Consider the following 13,214-nt stretch of genomic DNA (forward strand, 5'->3'; position numbering starts at 1 on the left):
TTTTGGAAAGAAGGCCGGAAGGACAGAAGTTAGAGCAAGAGAAACGGAAGAGGCAGTGGGAGAGAGTGAACGAGCGAGGAGAAGAGCGAAAGAGAGTCGTGGGTAGGAAATTGAAAAGTCGAAACCTACCACACATATTTGCTGTTGATAGGGCTGAAACATGCAAATGGAAGCAGAAATCAAATGCATACACATTTGCATAGTGCAGGCTGGGGAGTTTTCTTCCGTTTGTAGCCTCTGGCGCCGAACGAAACTCCGGTAAGCCCCTCGGCACATGGACGGGCCCGCCAACCGGCAGTGCGGGCATTGACGTTGGAGGTACGATTTATTATTAAGCTCAACGAGAAACCGACACCAGCACCATCAGCAACACAGTGGCAGCTATGCTCCCACGTTGAGCCGCACTGGGTCAAGTCGAGCCAGAACCCAGAAGCACTAGGCAAGCCAATCTGGCCGACTGAATCGTACAGAACAGGAGATGGCCGGAAGGAAACGTTAGCACCAAGGTTGTCCAACATGTGCCGGCTCGGTACCAAACGGACGGGAACCAGATGTTAATCCTGTTTCCGCAACCGATTGCTCCGTGGCACCAATATAATGGTAAACATACAATCGACATCAGCTTACTGCTATCCGGTGTCCGAGTGCCTATTACCACATCTTGAGCTTTGGTATCGCTTCGACGTGGAGATCCGGCTACGCTGGAAGGTCAACCAAATCCTAGCCATTTGAAATCTGACTCGAGAAATAGTTCTTCCCCTGGTGTATCGCTATCGTTTCGTGCTACCGTTAGGCTTCATCTAACCATTGAACCGTTCTATGCCGATTCCCTGGAACGATGGTAAAACTTTATGTCAACAATACCACAAAAATGAGAATGCCACCTTGTTGAAGGATCTCGGCTCCTAGTGATTTATTATGGATTTAAAAACCAATTGAAAGTATCGGCTTTTGTATGCGCCCTCAGCGTAACATGCAAAGGTAGCCCTCAAGATATTTAGTAAATACTAGCAAGATTAGGATCTTCACTAGCTAGAAAGTTTCATGAGAAATAAAAACGTTGTTATGTAAGCAGTTTTGGAAACCAACATCAGTATGTTGCTTTTATTTCTATATGTTTCTAATATTCCCACGAGATTTAAAAGTCGAAGAAATGGAATCAACATTAAAAGTAATTATTTGAATGCTGGTTTCAGATCATCTCTGTAATGTTTGAGATTAATATTGTTTTAAAATGGTACAACAACCCCTATTGGACTTGAATAGTGACCTATTGACGTTTTATCGTAGATCAAAAGCACGGTAGTCACCTGTTTGCTATAACGAGCGAGTCAAACTCGAAATTCAAACTGATATCTTTGTGTGCGATGTATCCTCGTACCACAATTGTGCCATGAGCACTCCTAATACGCCCAATCCATAATACAATCCATTTTGTTAACTTAAACGGTATTTTAAGTGTAAAATAATCCTGCCAAATGAATATGTAAACTTCTCGATAGTAGAAACGTAGATACAATGCAAACAATTAATATCATGTGGTGGTACAATCTTTATTCAACTCTACAATCCGCGGGACTAATCCTTAAGCATAGAGGAAGGGTTATTGAAAAAAAAAGAACAGCACAGAACGTTCTACATTGATTACCACAGAGTACTCTCATTGCGGCTTATGCGAACCATGGCCGGCACGGAAACACTCTCAATGACCGTGTGGTCATCCGGATGTGAAGGAGAACCAGAGGCCGGTTGCAACTTTGTGTATAGTTTTGTGGTGTTTTAATTCAATTTAAATAACGAGTTTTTCCCATTTTGTCCATCCGCAAAAATCCTTCTGATTTAGCTAACGATACCCCAACCGCCAGCGCTAGGTCCAGTGAGCGAAGAAGGAAGGGCAAACTATGCGGCACGCGCGACAGGGAGACGGAAGGCGTACAGTGAAAAACGGTGGTGAAATTTAAATAAAAGTTTAATTTATTTACTTCCATACCGCTTGGTTTTTAGGCCATGGTAGCATTCCCATGCCGGCTGGACTGTGGTTCTGGTGGTCAGCTGTGCCCGCCGGGTTTCCGGATGATTCGTTGCAAAATAACGTTCCACTTGAAATAGCCGTCGTATGTGCCTGTGTACTGGTACGTGTTTCTATGGGTATGAGCTGGGGAGGCCGGGGTAGCTGACCGGAAGTTTTACTCTTGATTTTCGCATAGCGAGAAAAGTAACGAATTCTGAAGCACCCGCAAAATTCAATGAAACATGCAAATCCCTATAGGAGTAAATATGGGTGCCAGATTGCGTCGAAAGGACACTTAAAACAATATGAACGTAGGGAGAACAAAACAACCTCTTTATTAAAATGCACGCTGTGTCGATTCGAATATTCTTGTGGAGGGCTTGACAAAAATCTGCTCCTATTAAGATGACAACTTCAGTAGCTGAGGAAGGTCTAGGTTGCACTTGAAACTGTACAATAAAATTAAATAAAAAAAAAAAAATTAGTCTAATAATTTGGCGTTAGACTTGGGCCTGGAACGAAGTTGTTTTTCATTTTTCTCGATGGAGGCTGATGCATAAATGAAAATTCACAAGCAACTAACGAACATTTACAAGGACTCACATCTATGCAATCGCTTGTTTTCTGCTAGCAAATGCGAAAAAAGTTGTTCGCGGGCTCTTTCAAACCTTATCTTTTCCGTAAAGATTCTACACTGCAAAGGAAGGGTTGTGTCGGTGTACCTCCTAGGAAGGACTAAAGGGAACGGCAAATACTTCGGGGACCAACCGGTCAGACACTGGTAACATGAGCCATAATTGCAGTTGCGTCTACCACCAACATAAGGGCAGGAGGAAGGGAAAGGAGGGGGCATGGCAGTGGTGTGAGAGATAGACAAGTTTTGCGAAAACATCGGGAGTAATTTATGACCTCGTAGAACAACAACAATAACATCCTCCACCACGGAACAGGAAACAAAAAGCATGATGGCTCACAATGTTCGCTACTACACGGCTAGCCATGAACGGTACGCTGCTGATCATGATCCAACAGACCACGGTGTGTTCTAAAAGTGCACCTCCACGCTCCCAAGTTTGGCCACCTTTAAGGCGGTGCTGCGGTACGAGCAAACCTCACTTGTGACGGGGACGATGAATTTAATTACCGCCCAAATTAACTTCTCTCACGGATACATTAATCTAAATAAAGCGCATAAATCTCGGAGTCGTCCTCCCTAGCGGCCGGGCAAGACGGTGGTATGCGACGGTTTTCACTTTCGTTGACCTTGTGGTTGTTGACGGGTCGAGTGGAGAACGAGTAGCGGAAGGTACTAAATGTTAAGTATGGAACAAAGGCAGTACCAGATGTAGCTCAATTACTGGGACTGATTTAGCTAATTTCAATTACAAACCCAAACAAGAACCACAGGGAGAGTTCTTAACTGTACCGTAACTGTAACGTACCTCATCAAACTAATTTTAAAATTTGTTTTTCTCTCTCTTTATTTTTTGGAAATTATTTTTGACATGTTTAATATTTGTTTAGATATTTTAATGTTTATTTATATTATTATATTATTCTACATAAAACAAAAATTTAATTATTTTTGCGGGCTTGTTACTATCGTCAGCATTCCTAGATAGATACTAAAGCTAATTAGCTAAAGATAAATATAGCAATGAAAAACAATGAATGTATTAGGTAGTTTGGTCTAATAAATATCACAAAACTGGACAGAACAAGGGTTAAAGTAACAGGAGTTTTGAATATTATAATGCAAATAATGGGGGTCCGCGACAGTGGAGTGGTAGTGCTGGTTAGAATATCGGCCAATGAAAGTTAGGGCTCATGACCAATACGGTAAAAGAATAAGAAGAAGAATAAGAAAAACAAGCAAAAGAATGACAAATAAAGGAAAATACCAAAATAAATGACGGTATACATGTTTGTAAGTACATGCAAATGAAACGTTAGCAAATAAATAAAATAAAACAACAAATATATTTCCAGGAAAACCATAATCGTTTCATTGAGACTGCAGCAAACATTGACATTTGGGGTGAACAAAATTTTCTTTGGCTCACAACCTTCTTTACATCAACATAATTAACCTTTACATATCTTTGGTTTGAACAGTGTATGGTACAAAACAACAAAATACTGCAGACAAATCTTTAGTCATTCTTTTCAACCCTGATGCCGTGCGATTGTACTGAAGGCAATGTCATGAAGTTATGCCCGCCGTTGTACGTCTGCACCACTTCCTTTACCTTGCTTATTGTAACCCTTGTCAAAGTTGTCCGACAGGCGAGGATTGGAAACGGTTCTAGACAGCCGTTTGCCATGCTGTGTTGCCATTGCGTGTCTTGTACTTCCACTACCGCCACTGGAGCGGAAAAATATGTTAATTTAATTCTATACATTTTAGCTTTCCGGACTCGAGCTACAGCATGCGGAGATTCTTTTCCTGCTGACTTTTTTCGTACCTACTCGGCAATGCCGGCTGGTTCCGTTTGTTCGTCCAGCGAAAGGGTTTTCCCAGAATTCCCTGCGAGTATTTATGCTTCCGAGCACTTAAAGAGCTTACACGTCGAACATGCTGGTGTGGAGGGATGGGAAAGTGAGGAAGCTTTCATGCTCACGGTTGGTCACGCAAAATGGTTTGTTTTTCCCGGACCGGTGTAAAAGGATATTCCGAAAGTAAAGAAAAGAAATAACACCAAAAAGTATTAAAACTAGTATCCACCATGTTAACGGCAACATGACTGATTTGAAAAACATCTTGATGGGTTTAAGATAATTCTGTCCGATTTAAAGAAAACACCTTTTATTAGTTCATCCTCTATTTATCTCTTGGAGCCGAATATGATCGATTTTTGAATATAAAGTTTTAACACAAGGTCGATTTTATGGGTTGATCATGTTTTGATTATGCTAGTCGTATAGCTAATGTAAAATATGTTTCACAACGTGATGAAAATATCCCAATGATTTAAAAAAAGAGTTGTTATGACAATTTCGAATCACTTAAAGACGATGTACATCAGGCTCCTCCATTCGCTTTTAATATTTGATTCATATTTATTTTATTTCGGACGACCAGATATAAAAAAAAAGAAAGTCTAAACCTAATTTTTAAACAATAATTGGTGCGTAGACATTTTCTCCAACCTACCCACAACTGTAACTTTATACTTATTCTATACTATACTATTTATCTACTTCGTAGATATATACATCTATATCTATAAAACTTAATGTTTGTTTACAATGAATAGGAATCAGAAATGACCAAATTCCTCCTGCTATTTGCAATACGCTTAATCGAAAATTGAACTCATTACAAATTTTTATCTGAACTTTGCGCATAGTATCGAAACTACGATTGGTTGAGTGCGCGTGCAGTTTTAGCTGCCTTTAAAAAACTGATGCCATTGGACTATTGCACTCATATAAATTGTTTGATCGTGTTGAAAGTGAAAACGAAGTCAAGAACCGTTCAGCAGAATTTTATAACATTCTTTGGATTTGCCTGATACGCCGTGTCCTAAAGATGGATCTGTTACTGATATGTGTCGACATCACCGAACATAAGGGGCTTCCTTTGAGTTCCAATGATTTGTTATTTCAATATTAGAGTGTTATTAAAATTGGACGAGGCGAAATTTGTTGGTTCAGATTGTATAATAATAAAGCAGCAGACGTTTGAATAAACATACCAATAGGGCACAACCACTGCTGTGATACGAACGAAGCGTTTCAATCAGCTGTTGAGAGTTCATTCCGCCGTCCTCCTACTGGAATGGCATCAATGATCATGCGCAACAAACGCGCGAGAACATTCACTTTAGACTTCCTTTTGTTGGTGAATTATCCCCTCCACTTTCAGAAACACCGTGTCCATTCGGACCGAGGCTTGATTTCGATCCACCAGTCAGTTTCGCGTTACAATCGGCTCCGAGCGGTTCAGAGAAGTCATTCTGTTACTCTTGTTACCCAATCCGTGGATGTGATTTCGCTATACGTTGGACCAGTTTAAAAGTTGACTTGTGTTGTTCACAGTGTTTGCGGTAAGAAAGGCTCTCGATCCGGCAGGATACACCATACCCCTTTCGAGCATCGATTTTTCAGAGAACGCGGGATGATTTCTCTAGTTAGTTTATCTAAAGCAAACGATTAAAATCTCACTTTCTTCTTCCGATACTGGTGTAATTGGGGTTTCAGTGTTTCTTTAATTGACACCATAAATGGTATCGGGTCAAAATTTGTTCTAGTGTTGGAAAAGAAAAAACAACAAGCATGGTTCAATTCGTCGAGTGATATTGGAAACATATTTTTTTACGTAAATCCTTTCAATCCTAGGTCAACCACAATCTCGTAACTATGTTGTTTTAGTGCAGGAAGTGTCAATAGTGAAGCTGTGCAGATCACGGTAGACCCGCACCTTTGGAATACATCGCTTCCATGCGTACTCCCGGTAGCTCCGGAAATCAACTAGCCCGGTGAGGTGTTAGCATTGGTCTAGTTTCCGTCCGCGGAAACGCTCTTTCGCTCGCCGTTGGTTTGATGTCAGCGCCGTGAACGTCATACTGCTACCATCAGTTGCCCGGACGTGGCACTCGAAGTGGTGCGTCAGAAGCATTCTGGGGAAGAGTGTTCGTGTGCACTGTGCTGCTCGTAGGGCCACGGTCCATTTCCACCGTTCCGGATTAGTGTGACCTCGTCCGGAAGCGGAAAGCGGTGCAAAAAAGAAATCTGAAAAAAAGAAATATGATGTGCCAAGAATCAAAAGCCGTAGTGAATAATTTACACAAATCGAGAAAAGTATGGATAAAAGCTCTGTTCATTATACTTGTCGTGAATGCGCATGTGCATGTTGTGACATCGCAACAGCAGCAGCAGCAGCAGCAGCACCAGCATCAGCAGCAGCAGCAGCAGCAACAACATCAACAGCAGCTTTTACCGACAAACCTACCATCACCGCAAAAACGAGGTAAACACTTATTTTTCCTCACTCGACGCACGTTCCCGTGGCCAAACACTGCCAAACTCCTTCCCGCGAGGTGGTAAACCGAGTGTGTGTGTTTGCTCTGGTCGGCTCGATGTGTGAGGAAATGAGCTCACACACACACATGTGCGATACATAAAAACAGACACACAGAGCGAGGCTGGAAGGCGCAAAAAAGGGAGTCGAGCGAATTTTCCAGGACACCCTTTCGGTTCAACTGGCAAGCGGCTGGCTATAGCGCGATGGTTTGACATACATTTTGAACATTCGCTATCAACACGGTCGTTTGATGTGTTCGCTGCGTTCGGATTCTTTTGTTGTTTATTAAGCTTCACATTATGTTTTTATTTGTATATTTTTTTAAATAATTTGGACAGTACTTCTGTTTCATCATACGAGTATGTTCCCGTGCTGTGTTCTGCAACAAAATGTTGAAGTTCAAGTTGACCCGACTGTTTTGTATGAAAAACTAATTTTCCCAACCATCCCCTACTATCATAGCTTTATGCTGGAAGCAGTAGCAATAATGAACGCAGAAGGCCGATATCGTTATAGTGGAGCTTCAGGCAATTTTTTCTTCATCCTTGGCCATAGCTGAAACGTGTGATGCCTGGATTGTTTTTCCCCCAGTCAGCAAATAACGGCTCCCTGTTTCGGCCAATGAAGGAGAGTTTGATTTGAACTGGTAAGGAAAAAACAACTTATCTGAACCGCGTGCTTGAACTGCATCGAGTGTTATGAATGTGAATGAACCTTCCCCCTGAGGAAGGCGAACCCTAATGGGAAAGATATTTTTTCCCCGTCTGGCACGTCGAAGACTTCGGTCCCTTTTGGGTGGCTCCTCGTATGCAAATCGAAGAGCCGTCAAGGGAAAACTTGTAGCCGTCCGCTCACAGCAGTGGTTTTTGTGGGAAAGGTACTTTAAGCTCCATGCAGCAAGGAGCGGCCAGTTGATTGGTGCAACTTCGGACTCGGTAGACATGCCCGGTGGTTGTTGGTGTTCTCAATTCACCTACCTTTGGCCATTCCTTTGCACATACCGATGGAAACTTTCTTTTAAACAGATGGCAACAAGTTAGTGTGTCGTTCGTCAAAATGAAGAGTTTAATTTCTTACGGTTTCTTTTTTCTAATATTGCCTACAAACAAAATCTGTCGTTTAAACTGTTTATTGTGTGGATACAAAACTATTGTCCAGTGTTTCCAGACAATCCGCCGAACGACAATGAGCATTAGTGCTGTGTCCTTTCCTAAAATCATTTATTGCCGCTATTTCACTTTCTTTCGATGCCTTTCTGCGATTCCCCGCAGGGACACCCCTTGGCGCTGGATCGGATTAATCTTTTTGAAAGCTTTTGGAATTGTTATGATTATGCGAAAATTGCCATACCATTTTTCTCGCCACGCGCTATCTATGACACGGGTATTTAAGGAGTTCTTTTATCACTGCCGAGGCGCCACCAGCGCGGGGATGGATCGTAGATTTATTTTTTCCTTCTTGTTATTTTTGCTTTCCCTTCTGGCGGCAGTGGCGCAGGATGTTGCGGAAGAGTGGGAGGAAAAATAGGGAAGAGAATATCCCATAACAAAGCACCCATCATTACCGAAATGTCCGTGGCATATCGGGGGCATAATTTGGTGAAATCTCTCGGTCATCTATTTCCGGTGGTGTCAGTGTTGTGGCCAAACGGTTGTGGGAAAAAAGGGGACGCGAAGAAAAAACCGGGAGACCATAAGCATCCAGCGGAGTCCGCAGATGACAAATAACCATAAAATAATGCGGAGTGTCACGTAGAAAAAGAAGAAACATCGTGAAAGTGATAATCATAAAACAAAGCCACGCGTAAATCACAATTTGTGGAATTGGCAATTCCTTTAGGATAGCAAGCGAGTTTTACTTGAAGAAGAAGATGCTAGGAATATGATGCTCAATATTACAGACAATTTTCTAAGAGATTCTCAGTAATATGTCGCATTATGTAGGGGGACTTTAATCCTGGAATGAATCAATGGAATACGTTTTGAAACAAAGCTTGAATCTGGAAAACATTTTGTCATATAAATTATTTAAGATTAACCATTTGGCAGTTACCAACAAACTGATCACAAAAAGTTTGCATGAACGAAATAATGTCCTCTTTAAAACATCCTGCCTATACCGTTGTTGGTTAAATCCTTCGACATAACAACGTTCAAGATCGTACCCTCGTCAACACTAAATTCAATTAAAGCTCCTGGTGAATCCCAAACTACCATGTCCGTTAGTCCATGTTAGGATCTCCAACGTAAAGGCTGCATCAGATTTTGGCCATTTCTGATTGGCTGTCGTGTAACGGTGCTTCCTTCGATTTTTTCTCAACTGTGTCCAACTTTTCCCGGGACGAGCTACGCTGGCAATTTTCAGTTCATTGGGGCTGCTGTTATTTTGAAGTCGAAGGTCGCTGAAAGAACAAAAAATCGATTTCGTTGTTCGATGTGGTGGATCGAAATTGGAGTCAACGCTGGTTACGCACGCTTTGCTGGGAGTTTGAAACCCGCACTGGAGCTGCCGCTGGGTTGGGCAACCGATTGAGTTGACTGAAAATGGACACTAAGATAGAGAAAACCCATGAGCCCACTGGCTTGCTGGTATTGGATAAATGGTTGATTCGAAATATTTCACTTATTCATGAGATGAGCTCTTTGCCCATCTAAATGAAAAAATATGCCGTTGAAATTGAGATTCGTAGAATTTGTATTGTGATTCGGGACAAAACTATCAAACTTCAAAACAAAAATGTTGTATTATGGTCAAATACAAATGCTGTATTTATCTGAACAAAGAATGAAGCATACATAGTGTTGCTGAACTGGTTTTGAACAAACCTCAGAAAAAAAAGGTAGTAGCAAATATGTGAAAAGACGCGTTTAAAAATACCATATGAAAGGCACTCGTTACACTGGATCCATATGCTAGGTGTCGTGTTGATAATTTATGGAAAATGTTGGTGAAAAAATCAAGAAATCTCCTTCCCCCTCAGGCAATAACAGATGTTCGTAAGTAGCTGAAGTGTGTCGACGCAACTTTTTTCTTTTCCCCCAAGCGAACGTAAGAGGGGACAAGTTAAAAGCAGCTAGCTACAAAGCAAAGCACTGTTTTCCTTCATCGAAAGCACCTTAACGTATGATAAGCGTATGCTAATTTTATTCATCTTAAGCACTGCCGAAATATCTCACTCCACATGCATTGCCACTGAGGCTGTCGAGAGGATTCGTACGGTTTCGTTCTTATACATCATCGCCATCAACATGATGATCGTAGCGCACTGCAGTGCATACTAAATTCCAAAGACGTGCCCGGCTGTGCCGAGCAAAAGAAATAAAACTGTATGCTGCCGCGGAAACACGCAACAAAGGATGTTAAAATTTTTCTTTAATGTAAGATCATTTTTCTTTCGGCAAAATTCCACTGCTTTGGTACTGTATGGTGAAATTCTTTCAGAGGGGATTTTTATCCTTTGCTCGAGCAGCAGAAAATGTCGAGCAATGCACATTTTTGGTAAGTTTTTACTGATAAATCACATTTGAAATTTTGAATGACGCACTTGCTTGTTCTGCTCCTTAAGTTCACCTTATAAAATAGCGAGTAATAACAAATATGAGGGTGTGCGACAGCCCTAACCCTTTACGACAATAGAAAAGGACTTACTTAAAACAATGTGTTATGTGCAATAAAATTAGCTTAACGAATGATTAAAATAATATTGTTGTTTGTTAAACTACTTTTTCCGAGACAATAGGACCTGTTCCGAGGTGAGACAACTACATCGGCGTTATGATATGCATTGCCAGCTACCGTCTATATGAAATACCGGTTACATGAATAAGAGAGAGCATTCGTTGGCCGTGCACACCGGATTTCTATCTTTTGAAAGTTGTGCTAACCACTGTATGCATGGAAAAGAGAGCTGAACGGTCTTTTTCGTGAAGGGTCACTTTGATACCACCACTTCGTGATTTGCGTTGTTTATTGCATGCAAATATCTTTAGATTACTCCGTCACTCTCAAACCTGTGATGGAGTTAGAGCTCGAACTCATCATCATTAACATCATCAGCTATGAGATGACTATATTAAGAAAAAGCAATTACAATGGTTGAGATGATTCTTTCCACAGCTTGGAATTTTAAGCATCATACAATACATGCAGTAACATACTCTAAACGTGTCAAGAAAAGAGCTTTAGCGATGCATATTTTTTAAGCTCTTCTAGGTGTTAAGGGTGAAAAATTGTTAATATTTCGATGCCTTGTTTAATTTTGCTATTAATTGTACTCCAATAATAATCCTAATAGCCAATACTTTTCAGTATTTGTTAAATATCAAGTAGTTGACCGAAACGAGATTGTTTGCAAAATTCTATTTAAAATCCTGGTATACCTCAAAACATCGTAGCGAAATACTACATGATTTCATACCGAAATTGTTTTGCCCCTCATTTTCTGTAAAGTTTTGATGTAAAGTCATAAAATTCGCAACGGTGCATCTTGCCTCACTGATAGATCCCCATAACAGGTCACACGATTCTCCAACCAGGTCATTGCAAACATCATTGGAACATAGGCGGTGCTAACAGGCATAGACGGCATTTACTAGCGGCAGCAAATAGCAGATCAAAAGATCCGAGATGATCCGATCCGTAACAAACAAGCTCTCAGCGTTACAGTTACGCAGTCTTTATTGATGCTTTCTGTCTACATCAAGGTTAAATCTTATTGGACTGACGGGAACAACATCATTGTACTTATTCCATAACAAGAAAATTGATCTAAAGTAGATAATTTGAATTTCAATGCCTACTGCTTATGACAAAAGTAAAAAGTTATTGCATTACTAGAGCAGATAGAATCATTTTAAAAAGGGTGGCACGTAAATGAGATCTGATTGAATTTAATTTAATGTGTCAACATACATTGAATAATTCATAATTCACATCACGAATCCTTTTAACCAAGTATCGGTAATACTAAACTAGTGTATCAACCTCTGCTATTCAGTGATAGTTGATACAATCTTTCTTATAAATCCCTTATAAATACTAAATTCCAAAACATTTAAGCAATATTAAAATAATAACAATGGAATATTTTATAAATGTGTTAATTTTGTATTTGTATCGGTATGAAAATTCTCTTATTTAGTCTTATTTAAATTGTAAATAATGTATTCATAGGTGATGTTCAAATTTCCAAGCAAACCAAAATAAACAAGTACATGGAGGTAATCCGAAGTGCCCACAACATTCAACGATGGTTCCTTCAACACAATTTCACAAAGCACTCAAACAAAACCGGACGAGTCGCTTACCTTTATTGCACTAAATTTTCCCAGTGGGGAAAATTTTCGCGCTACGCAGGCACGTGACAATTTCGTTGGTGTTGGGCAAAACCGGCAGACCGTGCTGGGAAAATACATCGGGTGTTCTACGGTCGATTTGTTAACCCATTCTGCATCCTGCCTATGGTTGTTTTAGAGGCTATAAGTGCCTATGGGAGAAAAAGTTCTGAGAAAGGATGACTTAAAAATGATAAAAATGTAAAATTTAATATGAGCACCATGTTATGCGCAGAATGCAGCAATAGCATTTCTGTTCACAATGTGTTTATGTACTTTATATAAAATGTTAGTGATACTGATTGTTGTTGTGATTGCAGGAAATAAAAAATAGAATTATTTCATGACAGTACAGCCATCTTGATTGGATGTAATGTTTTGCTTTTATATGGCCTAGATACAAAATAGTCATATTAAGTTACCTCTCCATCACCGTTAAGATTATCGCGAAAAAGTCATAATAAAAACACTTGCAGCACCAGAACTAGGTCATGGGCTTTGACGGTTTACGAAATGAACTACACTGAAACGTTGTTTTTTTGCATAACCAACAAAAAGATGTACAAAAATGGCAGTTCATGAAGTCACCAAAAGGATTTGCGTACGAAAGAAAACAACAAACACCAATGTTCAGTACGCCAAAGAACCATCATGGAACATCTTTATGTTCGCGAACAGCTGCACATGTAATCCGGTCTCACAAAAAAACAACCAGCAAGTCGCTGTAGCCGTGCATTCTGACTAATGGAAGGTACATGAGAAATAAGGTTTTTTTTCTCTCGTGCTCGTGAAACCCCAGACGGCTTTTGTGCGACCTGCCACAAGAACGCCTTGCAGCTGATGG

The 13,214-nt window shown here is 40.5% G+C and overlaps 1 protein-coding gene across 1 annotated transcript in view; it reads left to right on the forward strand.

Annotated features, from left to right (window-relative positions):
- Positions 1-6,760: 6,760 nt before the first annotated feature.
- The window catches only part of LOC131288072 (uncharacterized), a 28,161-nt gene continuing 21,707 nt past the window's right edge, over positions 6,761-13,214 (forward strand). The window contains exon 1 of the mRNA XM_058317171.1: positions 6,761-6,983. Coding sequence (XP_058173154.1) covers positions 6,761-6,983 — 223 coding nt within the window. The remainder of the gene's footprint in view (positions 6,984-13,214) is intronic.

The sequence above is a fragment of the Anopheles ziemanni genome, chromosome 3 (genome assembly GCF_943734765.1).
Source record: "Anopheles ziemanni chromosome 3, idAnoZiCoDA_A2_x.2, whole genome shotgun sequence".
In the NCBI taxonomy this organism is placed as follows: Eukaryota; Metazoa; Arthropoda; class Insecta; order Diptera; family Culicidae; genus Anopheles; species Anopheles ziemanni.